The 25,305-nt window shown below is 39.6% G+C and overlaps 1 protein-coding gene across 11 annotated transcripts in view; it reads left to right on the top strand.

Annotated features, from left to right (window-relative positions):
- Window positions 1–25,305, top strand: part of MTR (5-methyltetrahydrofolate-homocysteine methyltransferase) — a 108,726-nt gene that overhangs the window by 43,537 nt on the left and 39,884 nt on the right. For all 11 annotated transcript variants that reach the window (XR_013529957.1, XR_013529956.1, XM_078357283.1 and 8 more), the window contains 7 exons: window positions 70–210; window positions 2,891–3,076; window positions 14,458–14,637; window positions 16,764–16,880; window positions 17,191–17,331; window positions 23,198–23,287; window positions 24,416–24,568. Coding sequence is in view for 9 of the 11 variants with exons in the window: in XM_078357283.1 (XP_078213409.1) it covers window positions 70–210; window positions 2,891–3,076; window positions 14,458–14,637; window positions 16,764–16,880; window positions 17,191–17,331; window positions 23,198–23,287; window positions 24,416–24,568 (1,008 nt within the window). In the remaining 2 variants the exon portion in view is untranslated. The remainder of the gene's footprint in view (window positions 1–69; window positions 211–2,890; window positions 3,077–14,457; window positions 14,638–16,763; window positions 16,881–17,190; window positions 17,332–23,197; window positions 23,288–24,415; window positions 24,569–25,305) is intronic.

Here is a 25,305-nt window from a genome sequence, read left to right as displayed (position 1 = left end):
AATTGGCTTGTTAGCCTTTTTTCAAATTATTGTTTCCTAATTCTGCTTCCTCTCTCTTTCTTCCTTCAGGAAGCCTTGTGTGTTGCCAAAGTGCAGGTGGAAATGGGAGCCCAGGTGCTGGATATCAACATGGATGATGGCATGCTAGATGGTCCAAGTGCAATGACCCAATTTTGCAACTTAATTGCTTCCGAGCCAGACATTGCAAAGGTTATTACAAAGTTTATATTTGTCAGGGAAATTTACTTGTTGTCACTTTGTCACTCATTTAACTTTGCCAGTTGTCCCATCAATCTGTGAACTCCAGAATTGGTTTTCTGTTTCTTGACATTGAAAGCACAGTGGTTTCTGATTGTCAGCTTGCTCAGATAATGATAACCTTTCCATATAAAGCAGATCTTGGAGATAGCTGTGGCTTCAGTGTGGCTGTTTCCAGGCCTTCTGGGATTATTCATGAGAACTGAGTCTCCTCAGATGTCTCGACAGACTAACAATCCACTTTCCGTATCTGTGAAGGATATACTTACCCATTTCTGCCAAATTCCTACCATAGGCAAGGGAACTCAATGAATTCTTTCTTACAACAGGAAGGAGAAAACTTTTAGGTTTATCAGATCAAGACAAAAATATAAAACACGATTAAATCAAGGTATGATGTCAGCTTTTACATTTGTTCTTTAAAAGGTGAAAGTTGGTTTTTATGTCAGTCTTTTAAACATTTTTAAATGGGTCCTGAAATTTTTAAAAATCCTATGCTGTTTTTCTGCCATTAAGTTTGTCATGAGGAGTGAGTCCTCCCGGGCCCCCAGACAGGGTTTTGCTCTGTGGCCCAGGTTGGAGTGCAGTGATGCAATCATAGCTCATTGCAGCCTCAGACCCCTCCCTCTTTAGCCTCCTGAGTAGCTGGAGCCACAGGCACGCATCATTTAAAAAAATTTTTTAGTAGAGAGGGCAGGTCTTGCTGTGTTGCCCGGGCTGGTCTTGAACTCCTAGGCTCAAGCCGTCCTCCTACTTTAGCCTTCCAAATTGCTACGATTACAGTTGTGAGCCACTGTACCTGGCAAGAAGTGATTTTTGAAGTTCTTTTTTAAAGAAACTTCCTAGTTCTTTAAGAGCTGCATTTTTCAGGTTGAGCTGTTGGTTTTTTATTAGGCTTCAGCAAGTTTAAGTTAGAAGTCTGTGTTAGGTACTGAATTACGTTTACCCAGCTTTCATTTGTGTCTTAAAACTTTTTACTAAAAAATTTCATCATTCTTCTGGGAATAAATATTTTGAGAATTTAAGGTACAAAGAAGCAAAATAACTTATTCAAAGTTAGTCAGAATCAGAGGTATAGCCAGTTGTTTATCAGCTTAGTAGTGGGAAGAGGGGTAGACTCACCTTGTAAGGCCCAATCAAGTCAGTGGACAATTGATCCTACTTTCTTTCCTCATCTCTAAAACGGGATCATCAAGCCTCCTTTGTGAGTTGTAAAGAAGGACCCCAGTTATTAGTGATCTGATTGCTACAATAGTTTATCTTTTTTGGTTTTGCCTTACTACCACAATTTATTGAAGGCCAAATTTTGACCCATGGGGTAAATCATAAAATCATTTTACCAACACCTTTTCACCAGTAGGGTTGGAACACCGAACTATCAACAAGCAAATGCAAGCCGATACACTGGCCTGGTATTGTCATTGCATTAACCCTTTTCCTGGTAAACCTCTCATTACTAGCAAGCTAAGAAAAAGCAAAATTGATAGAGTGCCTGTTCTTTTTTGCTCTCATTTGGTGGTATAGCTTAGGAAATTTCTGACTATTCATTCTTCGGTCCTCAGTTGAAATGTTTTCTGCCCTGGGAAGCTTTCCCTGAATTTTCCCACCCCGTTCTCCTTGCTTCATAGACTGGGTTTGGTGCCCCTGAAATATGCTTCCATGGCAGTTTGTGCTTCTTTTATGCTTTTAGCATTTACCGCACTTTGTGTCATTACTTGTTTAATCATTTGTTTTTATGAGTTCAGTGGAGCTAGGGACCTGTCTTTCTTACCATTTTCCCTGTATGGGCGTAATATGGTAGTCACTTATTTATCGAATGGCTTAATTAAATAATGTGGCCTATGCTGGGAGCTGTGGCATGTGCCTGTAGTTTCAGCTACGCAGGAGGTTGAGTAGGGAGGATCACTGGAACTCAGGAGTTCAAGACCAGCTAGGGCAACATAATAAGACCCTGTCTCTAAAAATATAAAAATAACGCAACCTAGATTAGTTGCCTTATTTCATTTCTTTGTATCAATCTCATTCTTCAAGTCCTTCCTTTCACCTTTCCTGGAACAGAGGTATGAATTAAAAGGAATGTATTCTCACCTGTGCATTTCAGTTTTGTCCTTTATTTTAGTTATATGCATTTGTTGATTATTAGATTTACTTTTCCTTTCTAATATTAAAACTCTTCTTTTTTTTCAGCAAAGAACTTGATTTTCTAAAGGGAAGGTTGAATTTGAATAACTTGGCTAGAGGGCTACTCCCAAAGGACACAAGGCTAAACACAAATCCCTGAGTCAGATCAGGGATATCTAAATCCTATTTGAGGTGTTTGCCTCCAGGCTTATGCACTTGAAAGTGTACTGTACTGAAGCCAGTGAACTGATCACACTGATTTTATTCTGATGTTCAGCTGTGATCTTTAAGTTATAATTCTTTGGCTGATGCGTGGCGTATCTTGTAAGACTGAAATTACTCCAAGCACTTTGGGCTTAAATAACAAGTATATTAAAATTCTATCTCTACATACTACTATTACTTGTTTATTGTTTTTCCAAAGAATAAATAGACAATACTTTGGAGCCTTTGAAAAGTACTTTATAGTGACTTGTGGCGTCTCTGTGATTTTCTTGCCCTTTGATCTCAGGTACCCTTGTGCATCGACTCTTCCAATTTTGCTGTGATTGAAGCTGGGTTAAAGTGCTGCCAAGGGAAGTGCATTGTCAACAGTATTAGTCTGAAGGAAGGAGAGGAGGACTTCTTGGAAAAGGCCAGGAAGATTAGAAAGTTTGGAGCTGCTGTAGTGGTCATGGCTTTTGATGAAGAAGGACAGGTGAGTGATTTCTTTTGGCCTAATCCATTGTGTTACCCAGGTTCGATAGCAGTGGGAGAAAATGCGAGTCTGAAACAGCTGCATACATACAAACATATGTACATATATATCTATTTCTATATACATTCATACACATATGCGTACATGTATCTATATACACCCATACATCATGTGTTACTTAACAGTGGAGATACAGTCTGAGAATACATCGTTAGGTGATTTTGTCATTGGGCCAACATCACAGAATGTATTTACACCAACCTAGGTGGGATAACGTACTACACACAGAGGCTGGATGGCGTAGTGTATTGTTTCTATGTTATAAACTGGTATAGCATGTCACTGTACTCAGTACTGTAGGCAGCTGTAACACAGTGATACGTATTTGTGTATCTAAACATATGGAAACAGAAAATTTACAGTAAAAGTATGGTATTATAACCTTACCGAACCATTGTTGTGTATGTGATCCATCATTCACTTAAGTGTCCTTATGTGGTCAGTGACTGTGTATGAAAATCCGATATATAGTAAAGTCTTTGTGTTCATGGAGAAAAGTTGAATTATTCAGTAAATGCTATTGGGATGACTGGGTATGCACAGAAAAAATAAAGTTAGACTCCCATTTCCAGCCATATACTAAATACAGTTAGCTGTTTGCAACATGAATAATAGCAGTGGGTGACTATCCCTAATATGCAACGAGTTTATATGAGCCAGAAAGCAAAACACCCCAGTCAACCCAATGGGAAAATGGACAAAGAAAATGAATAAACAGTTTATATAAAAAGAGATAATAAATAGCCAGTACACTTATGAGAAGATACTAAGTTTTGTAAGCATTAAAGAAATAAAAAATAAATAATGAGATTAGTTTTCTTTATCAAATAGAAGAAAAAATTAGAAGATTGATAAATGGCAGCCTTCATAATATCTCTGCCATAGAATCAGGGTGGGGCACATGGGAAACTTCAAATGTAATGGTAGTCCAACCGTGTGATACATTCATTATTGTTATGTTGTATACTTCACATAACTTTTAACGAATATTTTGGTACCTATTTAAAACCACAAAAAAACCTATTTCTTATGCTTAAGCCCCTCCTGGGAATCTAGTGATAAGATTGAGTATATAAGGATATGTGTTCACATTAATTGTAGCATTGTGCTAGCACACAGCTGAGGATACACTATTTTTTTTTCTTTTTTTGAGACAGTTTCGCTCTTCTTGTCCAGGCTGGAGTGCAGTGGCGCGATCTTGGCTCACTGCAACTTCTGCCTCCTGGGTTCAAGTGATTCTCTTGCCTCAGCCTCCTGAATAGTTGGGACTACAGGCGTGCGCCACCACGCCTGGCTAATTTTTTTTTAGTAGAGACAGGGTTTCACCACTTTGGTTAGGCTGGTCTCGAACTGCTGACCTCAGATGATCCACCTGCCTTGGCCTCCCAAAGTGCTGGGATTACAGGCATGAGCCATCGTGCCTGGCGTTGAGAACACTCTAAATGTCCAATCCTAGGGGAGTGCTTAAACCTTGGTCCTTACTGCATAGAATACTGTGCAGAAGTTGAAAAGAATCAGGAGATAGAACCATGTCTTCAATATATTGAAAAATGAAAAAAATGAGTGACAGAATCCCAATTTTACTTAATATAAAAGTACTTACATTTATATGTGTGTGTCTGTATAAGCAGAGAAAAGAATGGTTGTCAACTGAGGGGGTAGGGATGGTCTGAGATGGGGATGGTCTCAAATAGGGACATACTGACAGTTAACAAGTAGTAAGATTATACGTACTTTTTCTTTCCTTTCTATTTTTGAAGTAAAATTTTTTAAATGTATTATTTTTTGTATGAAAGATAGATTTTCTTTCATTGTGAAAAAATTCAAATGATCCAGAAGAATGCAAAAGAGATAATTTTTATTATTAACATATATTGAACCTTAATTCACACCAAGCAAGTACACAACACACTTAAATCTGTTCTTCCTCCCAGTGCATAAACTGTGGAGATGTGTTCCTGTTACTTTTGGATGTCATGTCAGGACACTAAAGCACAGAGATGTTCCAGGACTTGCGGTTGCCACACAGCTAACAGTTTGCAGTGCTGGGAGTCAGGCCTAGGAGATGTGGTTTCTGTCATCAGGACCTGTTTTAAATGGTTGAGTGAAAGGCTGTCAGGGAAAAGTTGGCCTGTTTAGGACAGGTGATCTCATAAGACCCCTCTGAGGAGGGAATATCTGAAAACCAGAATAAAATGAGAGAGCAAGCTACATGGCCATGTGGAGAAAGAACAAAAAAGGTTTCAGCAAATGGAAAGTTTTGTTTCAACGAGATTATACCTGCTATTCTGCAACTCTTTTCCCCCACTCAACATAATGTTGGCATTTTCCCGTTTTACTGAATAAGGATTAAAACTCCATCTTTTATGGATACATTGCATCCCAGTATGTTTTAATTACTATCTATTATTGAATGAAATTGTGTTTCTAATTTTTTAGTAGCATGAACAGTTCAGTAACTAATGAATATCTTAATTCATGCAGCTATTTCCCCTTGTGGAATGATTTTTCTTAGAGTCAGTTCATTGAAGTGGGATTGCTATGTGAAAGAGTGTGCACGTTTACTATTTTGAGGCACATTGTTAAAATTGTCCATCTGAAAAGTTGTATCTAGTTATCTTCCAGTACATGTTTAGTGTGGTGGAACCTTTTGGTAATTCTGCAGATAGACAAATAGTTCTGTAAGGCTTCTTGTGAAAAACAAAAGTCCTCAGCCTTCTAGATCCTGAGGCAGCCACTTTCAGCTTTCTAAACTGATTCTTGTAGCATCTACCTCGTCATCTTCAAATTCCAGTTTTAGTTTTTATTTATTGACATCCTACAGTGATAAAAGATTTTTTTAGCTTTTCACTCTCTACAGCTTTACTTTTAACCTCCCCGATATAGTTCATTTGAGCTACAATCGTTTTCAGTGGTTACATTATTTTACAGTGTAAAAGCTGAGACATGCAATAGTATACTGTGACTGCTTATCCTTTCTCACTATTTGTTTTCTACAGAGATAACGCTTATCTTTTTGTTTGCTTCGTTTTCTATGTATTTTGCCTTCAGATTGTCCCCTAGATGTATAAAATCTCCAATATCCAATGTAGCCAAACTCATTAAGAGGACTGCCATTTTGCTTTTTTGGAGAATTCTCCCTCCAAGTCTTCCGACGTGACCTGGAATGTCTGCTCAGTAGGCCAGCTGCACAGCTGTCACTGCTAGCTGTCCCTTACCTTCCTGCTGGGGTTCCATTTTCCTTTCTCTTAGGTTTTTAGAACTCAAAATTTCCTCATTCGTGGTTCATCCCTTTTTCGGTCATTTGGTTGAGTGCATCCTCTGGTAGCTTCTTGTGAAAGAAAACATGGCAGTAAACATTTTTGAAACCTTACATGTCAGAAAATGACTCTGTTCTACTTCTACACTTAATTGGCAGTTGTTTGGGCATAGGAGTACAAACTTGAAGCTGTTCTGTGTTTTGAAAGTACTGCTCCATTGTCTTCTGGTTCCCACTGGTATTGGTGAGAAGTCCAGTGCTATTCTAACTCTTGATTATTTTTGTGAAACTTGTTTTCTATTCTCTGGAGGCTTTGGGAATCTTTGGTCTCCACCATGTTCTGAACCCTCAAGGTGATGAGCCATCCGTTATGCTGGCACTCAGTAGGCCTTTCAGTTGTGAAACTCACAGCTGCAGTGGTAGAAGTGTCCTTGAATTACTTTGTTTTCTCTTTTGGTACTTACATAGTGGAGATGTTGGTTGTGTTGGATAGGTTGCCTAATTTTCTTATATTTCTCTCCTATTTTCCAGCTCTGGTGTTTTGCTCTGCATTGGGTGAGATTTTCATATCTACATTTATCCTCCAAACCCTCGATTGAGTTTTATTTCTTCTTTTTCCAGAAGCTCTTTTTTTGTTATCTGAATGTTCCTTTTAAAAATATATGTAGCAACTTGTTACTTTTTAATGAGGCAAATATCTTCAAATATATCCTGAGCACTTAGTATGTGCCAGGCCTATTCTAAACTCTGAGGCTACAGCAGAGAATAAAACCTAGTCCCTGTCCTTGTACAATTTATATTCTTAGGGACAAAGGGAATAACAAATTAAAAAATATATACATATATTATATATATATATGTACATATGAATAATTGCCCGGGTGCGCTGGCTCACGCCTGTAATCTCAGCACTTTGGGAGGCTGAGGTATGTGGAATACCTGAGATCGGGAGTTCGAGACTAGTCTGGCCAACATGGTGAAACCCCGTCTCTACTAAAAATACAAAAATTAGCCAGGTGTGACACATGCCTATAATCGTAGCTACTCGGGAGGCTGAGGCATGAGAATCACTTGAACCCAGGGAATTGATGTTGCAGTGAGGTGAGATCATGCCATTGCACTCCAGCCTGGGTGACAGAGTGAGGCTTTGTCTCAAAAAGAAAAAAATAGAGTAAACAAGTATGTGTGTACGTTGAATGGTGTTGAATACGGTGAAGGGAAATGAAGAGGACAAAGGGGATGGGGAATGAACCCCCTCCTCTGTGTGTAGGTGAGTGAGTGTTATTTTATGTAGGAGAGTTTGGGAAGGCCTCATGGATGATGTGACGTTTTAGCAGAAACCTAGGTGAGTGAGCCATGTGAAAATGTGGAACATGTAGGGGAAGAGTGTTCTGGGCAGAGGGAGTCTTGAAGTAGATACATATTTGTCATGTTTGAAAACCATCAGGGAAGCCAGTGTAGCTGGAGCAGAGGGGAGGGAGGAGATTGGGAAAACACACAAGGTGAGAAAGGTAGCAGGTCAGGTCACATAGGGCCTTGTAGGCCATTCTTAACACTTTTGGTTAACGTTACTCTGAGTGAGCGGGGACACCAATGAAAAGTTTTGAACAGAGGAGCAAATGTGATCTGACTTATGTTTTAAACATCTCTGGTTCTTCATGGAGAATGGTCTGTTACATGAGATGTGGTGATGGTTAGGGCCACAGTGAAAGCAAAAGAGGATGTTAAAAGTCATCTGTTTCTACATATATTTTTAATATAGAGCCAATAGGATTTGCGTTCACATTGGGTATAGGTTGCCAAAGAAAGAGGAGTCAAGGATAATTTCAGAATTTGTTGGCTTGGGCAATTGAAAGGGAGGAGCTACCAAGGTAAGAAAGACTGTGAGAGAAGCAGGTTTGGGATGGGGTAAGGAGAAGTTTGGGTTTGGACATAGTATGTGGTGAGTATGTTGAGTGTGCAGTTGTGTGAATGAGTGGATTTCATGGGCAAAGTGTGGCTTCAAGATAGGATTCCTTTATTTGGGAATTATTTGTACATAGATGGTATTTATGTGAGACTGGCCAAGCTCACCCAAGGAATGACTGTAGAGAAGTCCTAGGACTAAGAGAGTCTTGGAGGTGTAGCGTTTAGGTTGCTACGGAGAAGAGAAGGATATGAGAAGGAGCAGCCTATATGGTAAGAGGGGAACCAGAAGAGAGGGTTCACTTGAAAGCAAGTGAAGAACAAGCATCAAAGAAAAGAGCATGATCAGCTGTTTAAACAGTTGTGGATAGATCAAGTGGGACGAGACCGAGAGTTTACTATTGGATTTAGAAATGGGGTCATTTATGATCTTGCTCTACTGTTTCCAAGGAGATGAAAGCTTTATTGGAGTGGGTTCAAGAGAGAAAAGGAGAAGAACAGAAGCAGCAGTATAGTCAACTTTTTAAAGTTCTGCCATAAAGGGGAGCAAAGAAATAGGGTGGAAACCGGGCGGGGGAGGGGAATGAGGTTAAGAAAGGGTATGTGTGTGTGCGTTTGTGTGTGTGTGTGTGTGTGTGTGTGTGTGTGTGTGTGTGTAGATGCTGTGAAAACATCTAAGCTGATGAGAATGATCTGGAAGAGAGGGAGGGAGGAATTGATGCACGAGAGAAAGGAACCATTTGCTAGAGCCATGACCTTGTGAGTTGAGAGAGATGGCAGTCACTGTGTGAGTGGAGAGGTGGCTTTAGATCATTAGCTGGGCAGTTTGCTCAAAGTGCAGAAGAGAAGGCAGAGTAAAGAGTGTAGGTCTGCAGGCATGTTGCTTGATGTGCTGGTGGGAGTCTATAATTGCTTCTGTTTTCTCCGTGAAGTTGGAAGCAAGGTCAACTCAGAGTGATAATTGAATGATGTGCCTTAGGGATCTGTGGTGCTTATCCAGGAGTACACTTTGACAGGGAAGGGCAGTCAGTGCTGGAGCTTTTGAAAAAACATACACACCCCTGGACTTCAGCCCTTGAGTTTTGACTCATTTGGCCTGGGATGAGTCCTGGCTAAACATTTAAAGCCTTAGAGGTGATTCTCATGCATATTTTGATTGAAAACCATCAGCAGATGTTATCTCATTTAGTCTTCAGAGTCTACCACCTGAAGTGGCAGCCATCCCATTTTACAGTGGACCAATGCCATATCTAGGGTATAGTGGAACCAAGTTTTCACCCTTGGTCTTCCTCATTTGAAGACGGGTGTTACGTTTGCAAATCCTATGTTTACTCCATGCTTTGTTTATTGGCCCTGCTTAGTGCTTGATCTTGTCTAGGGATAGGTTTTCCCAGTTTAGACTTGACTGTGACCACAAATTAAAGGCAAATATAGGGAAAAAAGATTAACTTGCTAGTTATGAAAGATATACAGACTAGAGCAGAATTAAGGTAATGTTTTATCCCTACTAAGTCAGTAAAATTAAAGATGGTCAGGGCCTCTGTAGATACAGCAGTGATAAAACTGAAGCCTTATTTGTTGCAGAGTGTAGTATAAACTGGTGCAGCCCTTTCGAAAGGCAGTATAATACCTGTCAAGACACAAAAAATTGTTTGTATCCCTTGAACTCATAATCTTATTTGTGGAAAATTATTCCAACAAAATTCAACAGCATAAGGATACTATATATGCAAGGATTTTGCACCAACATTATGGAAAATATAACAAACCAAGTGCCCAACTGAAGAGAAATAGATAACTTAGGTTACATAATTCTATTGGACTATTCTCCAGAGTATTTAAATATTATGCAGATTATGGAGCAGCATGTATGCTCACTGTAAAATAGTCATAAATATTAAAAATTATAAAAAGCAAAGCAAAGATCCTGTATACTTCCAAAGTTAGGAAGCTAGCAATGCAGGTATTTTTATGTTTTCTGTTGATTGAGTTCTCATAATGATGTTGGGTGTAGCAATCAGTTAAGAACCGGATTGTGCTTTGCTTGGATTGACGCCGCTGGTTATAGGGGAAAAAAAAAACTTTCTCAAATGGGAAACTACTGTTGTGACTAAACAAGGCATACCAGCTTTGGTTCAATATCTGGCTGCTGTGTTTGAGTCTTTGGTTAATGTCTGTGATCCTCGTTGCAATAAAACTGCAAGATCAAGACCAGATATGACGGGGCACTGGGCCTGAGACTTCTGGATGGAAAGGCAGCAGGAAAGCATTTCTATGTTTTTGTTGTTGCTAATCGTTTTGACCAACTGTTACTTTTATCTCTACATAACAAGATACAGGACACCTTTATTATTGAAATTTCTATGGGACAAGTATACTGATTCTAGATTTAGTTCTCTTTTTCTAAATGAAATGATTTAAAAATTTTTCTCATATAATACATGGGTTCACATAAATGACTTTTTCGCATAACAATTTTTGATGATGTGAAGTTTCTTAGAAATATAATGATCACGTAATAGCAGAATGGTTTATATTAGTTTTTGTTGCACATGTGTAAACTATATAAGAGAATAATATATGCAACACTTCATTTTTTTTTTTCATTTTCTTATTTTAAAATGCCTTGAAAATAAATTTCTAATTATGGAGAACCATTGGCTATTGATTGATTAATTAATTAATTAATTAATTCCAGGTTAATTAATTCTAACCCGGAAAATAACAAGGAATCGGTATCTTGCCAGTATTTAGATTTGTCATTGAGGAACATGGAGTGTCTTTCCAATTACTCATTCGATGGAGTTTTGTAATTATTTCTAAATAGGAAATCTCTAGATCATTCATATGTGTTTTGTTTGTTGTTTTTGTTGTGATTGGCTTGTTTTTTCTTTGGTAAATATTTTTTCTTTGGTAGTGATTTTTAGATTTTTCCCTTGGAAACTTCCCTTTCTTTAGTGTCTCCCTTCTTACTTGTCAGTGTCTCTCTTGAAAGGCACAAATGTTCCTTTCCCCTCTGTTTTTTTGCTTTTGTTTTTTTAACTACAGCCCCAGGATGGGCCTCTGCTTCTTCCAGGGTTCTCTTGCCCATTTTCAACTAGTTTGGTTCGATTTTAAAACTTTAACCCACCTCTGAAGTTAGCCCTGTTCCATCTCTGCTCCTTGTCAGACTACATTAAAAATCTAGGTGTCTTTTACACATTGTCTTTCTCTTCCTCACAGTATCTGCCTTGATGATGAAATCAAAAATTGTTTTATTGCATTCTCCCTGAGAGTCTGATATTTTAGCAAAATCTGAGCCATGAGCTTCTTAAATGAAGCCACCTTCTACTCACTGGTCACGGTCTAGGTTGTCAATGACTTAAGGGTAAACCTGGTTGACAAAACTACAAATGGCATTTATTCCTTCCTTCTTGCTGCTGAAAGTCTCACTGAGTTTTTCTTCTACTCCAATGGAAGAAGGTGCCACATCTCACTTGGCAATGGTTCTCACCGTGGCATTACATTAGCATCACTAATGGGCTTTTAAAAAACACTTGCTGAGGCCTCATCTCCAGATTCTGATTTAACGGGTCTAGGGTGAGGTGTTACTATTATAAAAAACAAGCAAACAAAAATCCCTTCAGCTTATTGTAACGTGCAGCCAGGGCGGAAAGCCCTTCCTGATGTAGTGAAGCTCCCATTCTGTTTTACTGGATCTGGGAAATCCAGAAGCATGATTGAGGCTTTGTTAGTGTGTCTATCCCACAGCCCTGGTGAGGAGTAAGACAGAGCTTGATGAATATAAGCAGGTCTGATATGACCTGCTCCTGACAAAGGCCTGTATACCAACGCTCTGTGCACTCTGAGAGTCATTTGTTTAACCGAGTGACAGAGGTTAAGTATCAGTTACTGTGACACAGATACTGTGCTAGATGCCATGAGAACAATTTGACGAGGGCTTGCTTCATCCTTATGGAGGTTAGAGTCGATGACTCTGTTTTGGTTCTAGAAATGAATTCCTGTCCTGTGAGGATGTTCCTGCTTATTCCACGAGCAGGGCTGTCTTTGGTACTCAGCTAGGCCCCCTACCCTACTCTCCCGTAGGTAACATACTATTCAACTCAACCTGCCCCACGTGGCCAGATAATATTCATGGCTCAGGAGAGAAATGACCAGGACCTTGACTTCTTCATCTACCAACCAGACTAAGGTTACTAAGTAATACTAGTAGTACTGGTCACCCCTGTGCCTTTTCTCTTAGTGAGCTTAGCTGGGCCATGAACTTGGAGCCTGGAACTCTTGGGCTGTCTGGTGAAGGGTGAAATTTTAAGGTTCAAGACTAAAGGCAGCTGCAAATGACCTGTTTCTGACCACTTTTTTCTGACACACATCTCAGTCTCAGCCTTAACCTTTCACTCTAACTGAAGGCAGAGGAAGTGAGTGTTGAGAAAATTCCATTAAGGAGGATGAAAGCTTACCAGCTTCCCTAAAGCCTTGATGCAGTGAGGCCACAAAGACCATTTCCTGTCCCGCTTGCCCTGGGTCCTTTAGTCCTGGAGGCACTTCCCTCCCAAGCAGAGGTGAAACCTGACCCCACCAGCTGTAGGGAGCGATTAGGGACCAAAGAAAACAGCTGAAAAAGAATACCAAAGTAGTAAGCGATCAAAAGAGTAGATCTAAGAGTGAGTTCTTTTCATAATTCCCCTACTCCTCATTTCTGCTGTCCAGGGCTTCACTTGATGCACTTGAGCTACGTCAGTGTCCCCACCCCCTCCTCTCCACAGAAGACTGCATGCAACACAGATTGATGTAGGGTTGGCCATTTTTCAAGAACATTTTTCACGTTCATTGAGAATTGGCCTTCAGAATTGTGACTTGTTTTTTTTCATCACTATAATGATAGCAAGTAATCATTTTTTAAGAATAGATTTGATTTTTCATACAACCAGAAATCATTCAGGATGTAATTTGTTGAATACCCTGTGTTGAGGTTATAAATTTGATCTGAAGGTAGTTTTCCATGACAGAGTTCAGAAATGCTTTGGGTAAAAGCAGCATTCATACATAATGTTGAGCACATACTTTATAGCCCCTGCTCTGAGCACTGGGGATACAGTAAGACTGGCATTCTAGCTAGGGGAAAGGAGTTTACAAATGAATGAGGAATAAAACAACCAAAAATACTAAAGATGTTGCCAAAATAATACAGTTTCAGGAAAGAAGTATGAAGAAGAATGGAGGAGGGGGGGAAAGGTGGAGGTGAGCTGGTTTTGAGAGTGTGATTTAAGGTAGGCTCTGAAAAAGGGGTACTTGGGCCGAAGCCTGAGTCTTATGAAGCACAAAGCTGTGTCATGGTATGTTCTGGGTAGTGGCAGCAATAAATTAAAGTTGTTGAGGTAGGAACCGGCTTGGTGTGTTTCAGAAACACCAAAGGAGGAATGTAGGGGGTGCAGAGTAGAGGAGAGGGCAGACGATAGGAGATGAGATTGGAGACGTGGAGATTCTGAGGGTGATGGAAGCAGCTGGAGGATGTGCCATGCTGGAGTCAGTGTTGCCTTCTAGGGACATTATTTTGAAGGGTAATATTAGTTTGTCTTTTAGGGACGTTATTTTGAAGGGTAATACTATTTTGTCTTCTAGGGACATTATTTTGAAAGTAAAGACTAATTTGTATTTATGACTTAAGACATATGTCAACAAGCCAGTGTTAGGATGGGTGGAGTTGAGGAATAAATCCATATCCTTGAACATACTTAGAGTATTTTTGCAAGAAGATCTGAGAAAGCAATGGCAGTGTTTCCTGGGTGATAGATTGTGACACTGCAGGCAGGTCAAGAGAGGAAGGGGTATCTGTTAATCTCTTCTTTAGTAATATTTGATTTGTTACATGCATTTTTTTAGAAGCTTTTTCATAATATACCATATGTGTGTATGTGTGTAAGATTTGATTTTTTGCGGAAAGAGTATAGCTGCTGTGTTTGTGAAAACACAAAGACATCTTTAAAGCAGTTTCTCCTCTGAGGTAATTTGATAAGTGATGGTAAGCAGCGTGGCATTTAGATTTTTGTGAAACCCAGGCATTGACACTGTTTTCAGTGCGTGAAATATGCTCTATTTAATAGATAACACTTTAAAAAAAAAAAATCAAACGAAATCTTTTGCTCTTTTTCCCCAGGCAACAGAAACAGACAACAAAATCAGAATATGCACCCGGGCCTATCATCTGCTTGTGAAAAAACTGGGCTTTAATCCGAATGACATCATTTTTGACCCAAATATCTTAACCATTGGTACTGGGATGGAAGAACACAACTTGTATGCCATTAATTTTATCCAGGCAACAAAAATCATTAAAGTAAGTGTAGGCATTTTCTCTCCCAAGTCATGGCTCACATTTATCCCATAGGTCTAATCAGTGGTTAGAGCTGACGTATATATTTATTGGCTGGAATGTTAACATTCTTGTTCTTAGTTAGTAAAGTGTTTTTCTGAAATGTAGGAGACCTTATTTTTTTTCTTTAGTAGAGTTTTAACTTGTGTAACAAATAGACTGGAGAATATAACAGCTTGATGAAATCACTCGAACCTAGGAGGGTGGAGTTTGCAGTGAGATTGTGCCACTGCCCTCTAGCCTGGGTGACAGAGTGAGACCCTGTCTCAAACAAAACAAAACAAAAAACCACAGAACCTAATAAATAATTAATTATGAAGCATATAAGAGCCTTCACTTAGGTCTCAAAATAGAGCATAGCTAGCGCCCCCATCTGTCTCTCCTTTTCCAGTTATACCTCATTCTCAATTTTATAAAGTAGCCATCATCCTGAGTTTTATGATGCTACTTTATTGCTTTTCTTTATAAATTTATTGCTTATATACATAGAATATATATGTTGACTTGCATCATCCATGGATTTTGTATTTGCAAATTCATATACTCACTGAAATTTATTTGTTACCCTAAAATCAATACTCATGTCACTTCTGCAGTTACTCAGACATACCCGTATGCAGAGTGGTGGACAATTTGAATGGCCCAACCCATACGTTCCCGAAGAGGTAGAACAGGGCGGTGATCTGCCCTCTTATTTCAGCCCTCATCCTGTATACAGATGCCCTTTTTGCAGTCTAATGCCATGTTGTTCATATTTTAATGCTTTTTGCTAGTAAGGTCACTTTTTAAAATGGTCCCATCCTAGTGCTATCTAGTGTTCCTAAGTGCAAGAAGGCAGTAATATGCCTTATGGAGGAAATATGTGTGTTAGACAAGTTTCATTCAGACATGAATTATAGTGCCATTGGTGGTGAATTTAGTGTATATATTAAATAAAGCATCTTAACACATAAACGCACAAAACAAGGTTATGTATTGATTGGTTGACAAAAATGTGATCAGAAGCTCACAGGAACCTAACCCTGTATTTCTCCTAGGGGCAGTGCTCCAGTATTCCCTAATTCAGTGTTTGCAATGACTTTATAGAATATAACTACCACAAAATAGTAAAAATTGACTGAATATCTGAATGATATAGTTTAGTTTTGCCTGCTCTTGAGCTTAATAAATATTGAATCATATTTTCATGCTTTTTTTTCTTACTCAATTCATTTTAAAGATGTCTCTGTGTGGCTGTAGCTGTTTGTTCATTTTTATTAAAGTATAATATTCTATGGTATAACTGTATCACAATGAACTGTTTATTGTTGATGGACATCTAGTTTGTTTCCAGCTTTTGGACATTATGAATAATGCTGCTCTGAGTATTCTTCTATATGTATCTTAGACATACATGCCTGAGCTTCTCTGTAGCATATACCCAGAAGTAGAATGGTTGACTCATGGTGGTAGATAATAACAAACTGTCTCCCTAGATTCTTGAGCCAATTTTTATTTGAATCGATAGAGTTCCTGTTATTCCACATGCCTGATGATGCTTGATATTGTCATAGGTATGGTAGGAACTTCAGTTTCCTTTTCTTCTTTCATAGTTGGTCAAGTTTATAGTGAACTAGGGAGTTTGTTCATTTAGGCTGTGGAAGCCTTCTAGTAATTTGTGCTTTCGATGAATAAGGAACTCCTTTCTTTCTGTGTGTGTGTGTGTGTGTGTGTGTGTGTGTGTGTGTGTATATACGTGCGACATACACTGTTTGTCTTTCTGTCTCCCTCTCTTTCTCTGTCATTTACCCAGGAAATAGTTTATGGAACACTCAGTGTATATTAAGTCCTATCATGGTCACTCTAGAGGTATACAAAATTAAAGTAGAATTTTGTAGTTTTCCTTAGGGAGACTGGAGTCTTAGTAAGAAAATCTACTTTTGAAGCACCATAATATGGAAGCCTTGGTGTATGTCTAATAACAAGACACTCTCAATTACTTTGAACTTTGTACTTTTTTTAACTTTTTATTCCTGTATAAAACTTAAGAAATGTGATTGCTGCTTTTGGCAAGATAGGGGAATCTTTTCATATTTTAAAATTTTTGCCAGGAAACATTACCTGGAGCCAGAATAAGTGGAGGTCTTTCCAATTTGTCCTTCTCCTTCCGAGGAATGGATGCCATTCGAGAAGCAATGCATGGGGTTTTCCTTTACCATGCAATCAAGGTATGGTAGAAGAACTGTTTGCCCTGTGGAAACCAACTTTTACTTGGGGCAAGGGTTTTCAAATTGTGGTGTGTGGGCCAAGTGTGGCCTGCTGCCAGTTTCTGTAAATAAGATTTGTTTGAGACAGAGCCACACCCATTAGCTTATGTCTTGTCTGGGGCTGCTTTTATGCTGTAACAGCAAAGTTGAGTAGCTGTGACAGAGGCTACGGCCTAAAATAGTTTTATCTGGCACTTTACAGAGAAAAGTTTGCTGATCTCTGACTTACGGTATCACTGTAAATTCTCATTTTTATTTGTATTACTCTTAGTTTGGCATGGACATGGGGATAGTGAATGCTGGAAACCTCCCTGTGTATGATGATATCCATAAGGAACTTCTGCAGCTCTGTGAAGATCTCATCTGGAATAAAGACCCTGAGGCCACTGAGAAGCTCTTACGATATGCCCAGGTAGACAGACAAGTGTTCTAATGGATGGATTTTTTCCTATCTTTGAATTTACTACTCACCTTCAGTTAGTAGACCTTCATTGTGGAATAGAAGCAAATATCTAATCATGTCTTTGGACCACTGAACATACCTACCGAGAGTTGCAGAGATGGTGGTACAGCTAGGGCAAGGAAGGGTAAACAGACCATGCCTAGGCTGCTTCCATATTCTGAACTTAGGTTCCTTTAAATTTATTTTAAAATGTAAAATTTGTTTTTCTTGTACCAAGTAACATTTTAGTTCTAGAAAATTTACAAATTCTGGTAAGCAAAGGAAGAAAATAAAAACCACTTATAATCCTGTCACCCAAAGTTAAATATTTGAGATTTTGTTATAACCTTTAAGTAATGGGAGTTTTTTTTCTTTTTGCAAAATGAATATGCATGCATAGGTACATATACGAACAGTTTTTCCAAAAATAGAACTATGCTCTAGATGCTTTTATGGTAATACTTTTTTCTTAGCAGTGTACTGGGAACATATTTTCATTTTACTTGATATTTTTCTACCTCATTATTTAAAATAGCTGTTCTGGATATTCTCGTGTGGCTATGTTTGTATGACATGGTCCTCACTGTTACTTGTTTTGGTTTGTGTACCTGTTTGTGTTAGGATCCAGTCCATCTGCAGCAAAGTACTGCAGTTCAAGACTTGAGTTCTATATGCATTTGATCTATAAAAAATGAGTATAATTATGGCTAATTCAGACATCAGCTTGTTTCTCACTTATAGGTTGGCCACAGCCTTAGGCACATGAAGTATCTATCGTAGGTGCTGCTTCCTGGAATTCAGTTTAAAGAAAGTTGAGATCTTTATCTCAAAAGGACTTGCATTTTAATCTCTTGAAGAGAATGATGACAACGGGAGATATTTTTCCCACAAAGCGTGTTGAGAACGTGATAGGATGCTTTTGTGTCTGTTGCCAACCTTGTTAATGTTTTCCATGTTAGAATATGAATTTAGCTCTGACAGAACTGCCAAGTTTTCCTTTTCCACGGAAGAGTAATGAGACGCTCTGTAAGAAGGATAGGACAATATGGGATTAACCACATCCTTGTTTTATCTGCCTTACTAGTAGTAAGACTGATTTCTGAAATTGCTTGTGGAAGCCTTAGGCTCAAGAAAGTTAATAGGAGTTCAGACACTGCCAATGTGCACATGACCCTCCTCTCAGTTCCTTAAAAACATGTATAGTTTCTCATATGGACCCAGAACAGAATGTCTTGTTTGGTTGTGGCAAATGCAATGAAGTTCTGCTTCTCAGTGCATTACTTAAGAAACACTCCATAGATTTTTAATGTTTTTTCTATTTTCTTGACCATTTCTGCTCACATAAGACAGAGTGCTTATCTGTGTCTTAATTCTTTGAACATTGAGACATGGGTGTTAAACACCAGTCAGCTTGGAGTCATGGTCTATCTTCTACCAAGTAGGGGGTCCTTCATTAATAACTGTTAACAAGTTCTGTTGAAGGCCAAACGGGCATCATGGCCTCTATAATCATGAAGTCATACTAGAGAGTTCTTAACCCGTGAAATGATATGTTTTTGTCTTTTCCCTGATCTGTCCAGAGGAGGCAGCCCTCTTACTTAGGAAAGGGGCTCCTTATTTGTAAGACCATTCCCATTTAAGGTTTTTTTGGCATCGTATTTTGTGCTTTTGGTCTGTATTCACTTTTAGCATTTGCTTACAAGTTTTCATTTCTGTATATCATGATGAGCTGCCAAGAGGTTTGCCCTGGAGGCACTGCCAGTGTGAGGGAAGTCTTAATAGCAATTGCAAGAGCTTAACAATTCATCATATAAGAATTTCCTCATTCTTAATGTAACCATGAGGGCTTCTCATAAGCCTCTGACCTCTCTGTCAGGGAGGCTGTCTACATTCAAGGTGACTTCTGTTGCTGTTAAGAGAATTCATAACCAAAGCAGGTATGCTCAACTCCCAGGAGTCGCCGGCTCTGTAGCAATTCCTTAGGATGCACTGAGTGCCAGCGGAGCATGAAGAGCAGGAATATTATGAGGGAAATAAGTCAAGGGATTTTTTTCTCTTTTATAAGAGAATGATCTCTTTTGGTTATTGCACCCAAATTCCTGTCTGATATATTATTGAAACTAGTAGGAAGAGCGCTGCCTCTGATCTTCCAAGGCTCTCCAACCTCACATTTGGGGAGTAATGGGATTTTTTTGAAAAATAATTTTCCTAATTTAGTTAAAGCTGACCTGTGGTAGGTAAATTCTTTTTGATAATAAAAACTTCCAGATACCATGTAATTTGCATGGCGTATCTTTATTAAATGGTACCCTAATGGAGGCCAGGCATTCAATGGAGTGGAAGAATTGCTGCTCTGGGTGGGATGGCTCTGGAATGACCCTGGAGCTTGAGAATATTCTTGATACTTTCAGGGAAATGTTTCTGTTCTTTGACTTGGCCTTGACCCTTCCCTTTGCCATTGGAACTCACATTCTTTGGCTTTCCCTGCAGCAGTTTACTCACCTTTATAACCTACACAACCCTGAGGCCCCTGAGAGGCAGAAACAACTCTAGAATAGGAAGAAGTAGTTTTTCTCATTAGCTTTGTACACGTACAGGTACAAGGAGTAGCCAGATGGACATGACAATTGCTTGGTCAGTTTGCTTGGTAGCTTTCCATCTCCTAGGCTTCCACAGTGTGCCTGGGTCTGGTCTTCCCTAGTGTGTGAAAACTGTGTAGCACCTTGTGTGAATGTCATGGGGAAATCCCTATTGAATAACTACATGAAAAGTAAGATGGGCCTCCACATGCCACTGTGTACTTCTGAAGTACTGCTTTGAACAGTACTGTTTCATTTTAAGTATTGCTTTCCTGAATCAAGTTCATCAGGTTTAGAACATAGCTATCAGGTGGGATAGTTTGCAGACATTGCAGCCTCCAACACTGCAGTGAATTCTTTACTGCCCTTTGTATCCTCCTTTGCCTCTGTCCATAATCGTATATATTTTGCTGCCTTCCAACCCCGTAAGTCTGGCACACTGTGGTATTTTTCAGTGAACACATCAGTTCCTTTTTTCAAGAGTGTTTGGAACATGCTGCCTTGTTTTTACAAAACTCCATCCCCCAGGCAGGAATTGTCTGATTGTGTGATAAATAGAACAAATGGTGTTTACAGGTATCCAGTGATGCGACTGTGAACATTAGGACTTTTTCCTTTTTAATTACTATCTCATTCAGGTTTCTCAACATATGAGAGCCCTTGTGTTGTCATTATTGCACTGACCACCTTGGCCCTCAGTGTTGGACTTCTCCCCAGTTCCTTCCTCCTCTCCCTCTTAGTCGTTGTCTGTTAATGCCTTTATATTTGTCCTTTCCTTTCCTCTTGTTACCACTGCTGAGTCTAGGCCTTCGTCATGGACTGTTGAAATATTCTTCCCCTCTTGTGATTTCCTTAAAAATGTTACTTTGAATGTTACTCTGCAGCTTTAGAACTTTGAATAATGTCTCACCTCTCTCCCATAAAATTGCCTGGAAGGTTAAATTTAAACTCCACAGAGGGATTTTGGTCCCTCTGTGGCTTGGCTTCTACCACCCTGAACAAATATTACTCCAGTGAAATCAGTCTTTGTTTAGCATTAATTCATCCAGCTAATATTTACTGAAGTGTGTCTTTGTGACATTCATTTGACTGAACTTAGAGGATCTAAGTAGTAAGAGAGATGTACCCCTACCCTCTCAGAGCCTACAGCTCAGTGACACATGCAAAAATGTACAGAGGGGATTGTAACCCAGCACAGCAAGTGCTGTGAGAGGGGAAGTACAGGATGCTACAAGGCTGAGGGAGATTCTGACCCCAAACTAGAGTTCAGAGAAAGCTTCCTAGAGGAAGTGATAGGTCAGGTGAGGCCTCAGAGAAATAAAGGAGGTAGCCAGGCCAAGGTTTGGGGATAGACTGCAGTGCTGGCGATCCCTGCCAGGGGAGGGATATTTGCAGCTAGCCAGAGTCTGACATTGTGGTAGGTACTGTGTAAATGTATGTCAGATAAACAAATGTGAAGGCCTGGAGGTGAAGAGATGATGGAGAGCCTAAGGAACAGAAGTGTTCTTGATGGCTGAAGCTTGTTGGGAATAGCAGAAGATGAAGCTCTAGGAGAAAGCCAGATCAGGTGTATTAGTCCATTCTCATGCTGCTAATAAAGACATACCCAGGACTGGGTAATTTATAAAGAAAAAGGTTTGATGGACTCATAATTCCACATGGCTGGAGAGGCCTCACAATTGTAGTGGAAGGCGAAAGGCACGTCTTCCATGGCAGCAGACAAGAGAGAGGACTTGAGCAGGGAAACTCCCCTTTATGAAACCATTAGATGTTGTGAGACTTACTCACTATTGCAAGAACAGCACTGGAAAGACCCGTCCCCATGATTTAGTTACCTCCTGTGACATATGGGAATTGTGGGAGCTACAATTCAAGAGGAGATTTGGGTGGGGGTCACAGCCAAACCACATCATCAGGGCATTGGATGGCATGGTAAGGAGTCAGTACCATGTCATGAAAGCAATAGGAAACTTACACAGGGATTTTTTTCAGAGGGAGCAGTTGGATTAGATTTGCATTTTGGATGCATCCTTTTGGCTACAGTGTGGAAGACGAATCAGAGACCAGAATGATTCTGGTCTGTGGAGACTCCTTAGTTCTTGGACTGTGAAAATGGAAGCAGGATGGTGAGAAAAATTAAGGTGTAATCATTAGGATGAGGTGATTTTTTGATTGAACTTGAATAGTGAATGGAGATTCAAGGATGGTACTTAGGTGTCTGGTTTGGCAGCTGGTACCAGCAGTTGAGGTGGAGGAAACAATAAAGGAATGCAGTTTGTCATATGTGCTGTGATCATTGCACGTTTGTTCCTTTGCTGAATCTGCCCCATCTCAACATTCAGCTTCTTTGAAACCTTTCTTTGCCACCCTAGCTTATGATAACCATTCCTTCCTCAAAATTCCTACATACCTAGTCTGTATTATGTACTCATTCAGCCCTTGACATATATTCTTTCTTTCTTTATATATTTTCTACCTCTCTAATGTTATGGCTTAGTTTGTTTTCTTTTGGTCTAATGGAATAGCAGAGACTTGGTAATTTATAAAGAATTTTATTTAACTTACAGTTCTGGTAGCTGGAAAGTCCAAGAGCATGGCCTTGGCCCCTGGTGAGGGTCTTCTTGCTGTGTCGTGACGTGGCAGAGGGCATCTCATGTCAAGAGGGCAACAGTAGGAGAGCCAGAGAGATAGCAAACCTGCTTCCATGGTAGCAGCATTAATCCATCCCGCATTAATTCATTCGTGGGGGCAGAGGGATTAAGTTTCCAACACCACTTTTGGAGGACACCTTCAAACCATATCAGTGGCAGAGTCCTTGAGAGCATAGTCTGTGTCCTACATCATCTCTTAGTTGTGCCCACCTTTGATGTCAGACATAGCTTCATGGTGGCCTCCCTGCATCTGTTTGTGGGTAATGGAGATCCTTGTTGAGAGCTTTGAAGGCTCATCAGGTTTGAAGTATAGCTTTTCCTATTGTCCTGGGAATATTTTGTCTTGAGTTGTTATTTTTAGAAAAGAAGGAAAGAAAAGAAGGGAACCTTACTCTGTCTCTGTATTAGCAGTTCAAACTCTAAAAGATTTCTCATTTTTCCCTCTCTTTTCCTCAAACATTCATTGAGATCTTATTTTATTCTGGACAGCCTACTAGGAGCTGGAAAAGCAAAAAATAAGACACAAGGTGTTGTTTTTTTTCCTGCCATCAAACAGTATGGTTAGTGATAAGTTGTATCCATTTCTTGGTTTCAATGTCAATTCAGACTCATGGCCACGGAGGGAAGAAGGTCATTCAGACTGACGAGTGGAGAAATGGCCCTGTCGAAGAACGTCTTGAGTATGCCCTTGTGAAGGTGAGTTATAGGAGCCTGAACTGGAGGGCTGGCAGCTCATCATGGCTGACTGATGCTGTTCTTGGAGGTGTGGTACTGACAGTGGCTGGAGAGGGAGATGCCCCAGACCACTGATTCTCAACCTGGGGAGGCCCCCCGTCTCCCAAACTCCCCACCCCCCACAGTAGCACATTTGACGGTGTCCAGAGACATTTTGATTGTCGTAACTGTGTGTAGGAGGTATTACTGGCATCCTGTGGCCAGGGATGCTGCTAAGCATCCTGCAGTGCGTAGGATAGCCCTAAACAACAAAGGATATTCCCTCCCGAGTGTCAGTAGTGCTGAGGCTGTGAATCCTGTCCTGGACCAAGTTGCTGTCAGTTGGTCAGCAAGTCAGTTTCATAGTTGGAATTTAGGCTTTGCCCAAGATCAGTAATCTCTTGGCTTCAGTTTCCTCATGTTTGAGTCTGGAGAATCTCAGAAGTTTTTTTTTTTTGTTTTGTTTTGGCTCTGGAGTTTAACGTTTAGCTCTTGGGCCTTTTGAGATTTACATATTGCAATTTGTGGAGCTAGTCAGCCCATCCAAAGATCATTGAACTGGGGACCCTGGAGGAGAGTGGCTTGGCAGTGAAGGTTGGATAAGTCACTGGAGGCTTCATGGATTTGAACTTCATTTAAGGGCCCCATCCAGTGTCACTTCTTCCCCAGCTCTACAGCATTACAGTGAGAAAACTTACTCATTTCATTAATGTATAACCTGGTAAATGTGTTTTATGATGCATTTGAGCTTATTAGGCCTTCTCTATTAGCTCATTTTACTGAGGTACATTTTAAAGCATTTTTTAATTGGCATATAAAATTATAGGTATTTACTGCATACAACATTCTATTTTGGAAGTATATGAGGTATTTACCTTGTATCAGTAAAGCCGGCTGAGCACTGTATCTCAAGCCTCAAAATAAACATATGAGATACTATTGTAATATTCCAAGGCTTATTGAATTAATTGAGGCCTAAATTAGTGATAGGAAGCCAGATTGAACCCATCCACTCTAATTCTGGAACCCATGCTCTTAAGCATTTTCATGCTGGCTCCGTGGAGGTAAGCCAATTTTTTAAGTGATTTTTTTTCTTTTTGTCTTCTTTAGGGCATTGAAAAACATATTATTGAGGATACTGAGGAAGCAAGGTTAAACCAAGAAAAATATCCCCGACCTCTCAATATAATTGAAGGACCCTTGATGAATGGAATGAAAATTGTTGGTGATCTTTTTGGAGCTGGAAAAATGTTTCTACCTCAGGTTGGCAAAAGATGGGGAGAAATTTTCACAGTTGACTCTTTCCTTTGCCATTTAATAAATACTGATTTGGGGTATATTTCTCAGGTTTAATTTGGACAAGTGTTCAATTGTATTGTCTAGTTATTCCTTCTTTAAATATATTTAGGAGTCATGTCTGGAAAAGTCCATTGTTAGAATGATGTGGATGTTACAAAATCATCTGAAAATTCATAGCAACGTGATCTATCATAATCTTTATGTTCTCATTTTTGTATCATCTCTTACCCCCAACGCCTTTCTCTTCCGCTCCCCAAAAGTACAATAAAACCCAAGGTAAATGTAGAGTTACTAACATTAAGACTTGAACAGGCACTGTTCATCTGTAAGGATGCATGTTTTGAGACAAATGTTACTGTTTTAAATAATGGTACAGTAAATGGTTTGCTTACAGTAAAACCAGAACTCTTATTTTGATTTATAGCAGCTACTAGCCACATCAGTTAACACATACTTGTTGAGCATGTAGGTTAGGGGCTGAGAAACTACACTGCCCTCACCTTGCCTAAATGTAAGGCTTAATTTTAAGTGAGTTGTAAAGGTGGGACTTGAAAAGAGAAGGCTTGGAATGAGCTCCTGGTGGGAAGACTGGTCTTGAAGGGTACATAGAACTCTTGGACACATGACAGAGGGCCTCCTAGATAGAGAAAGAGTAACAAGCAAAAGTTTCTAGCCTTGTTTTCCTTCTGTTGTACCTTATT

The sequence above is a fragment of the Callithrix jacchus genome, chromosome 19 (assembly GCF_049354715.1).
Source record: "Callithrix jacchus isolate 240 chromosome 19, calJac240_pri, whole genome shotgun sequence".
In the NCBI taxonomy this organism is placed as follows: Eukaryota; Metazoa; Chordata; class Mammalia; order Primates; family Cebidae; genus Callithrix; species Callithrix jacchus.
Note: the sequence above shows the minus strand (reverse complement) of the source record. Positions and strands in the feature narration are given on the sequence as shown.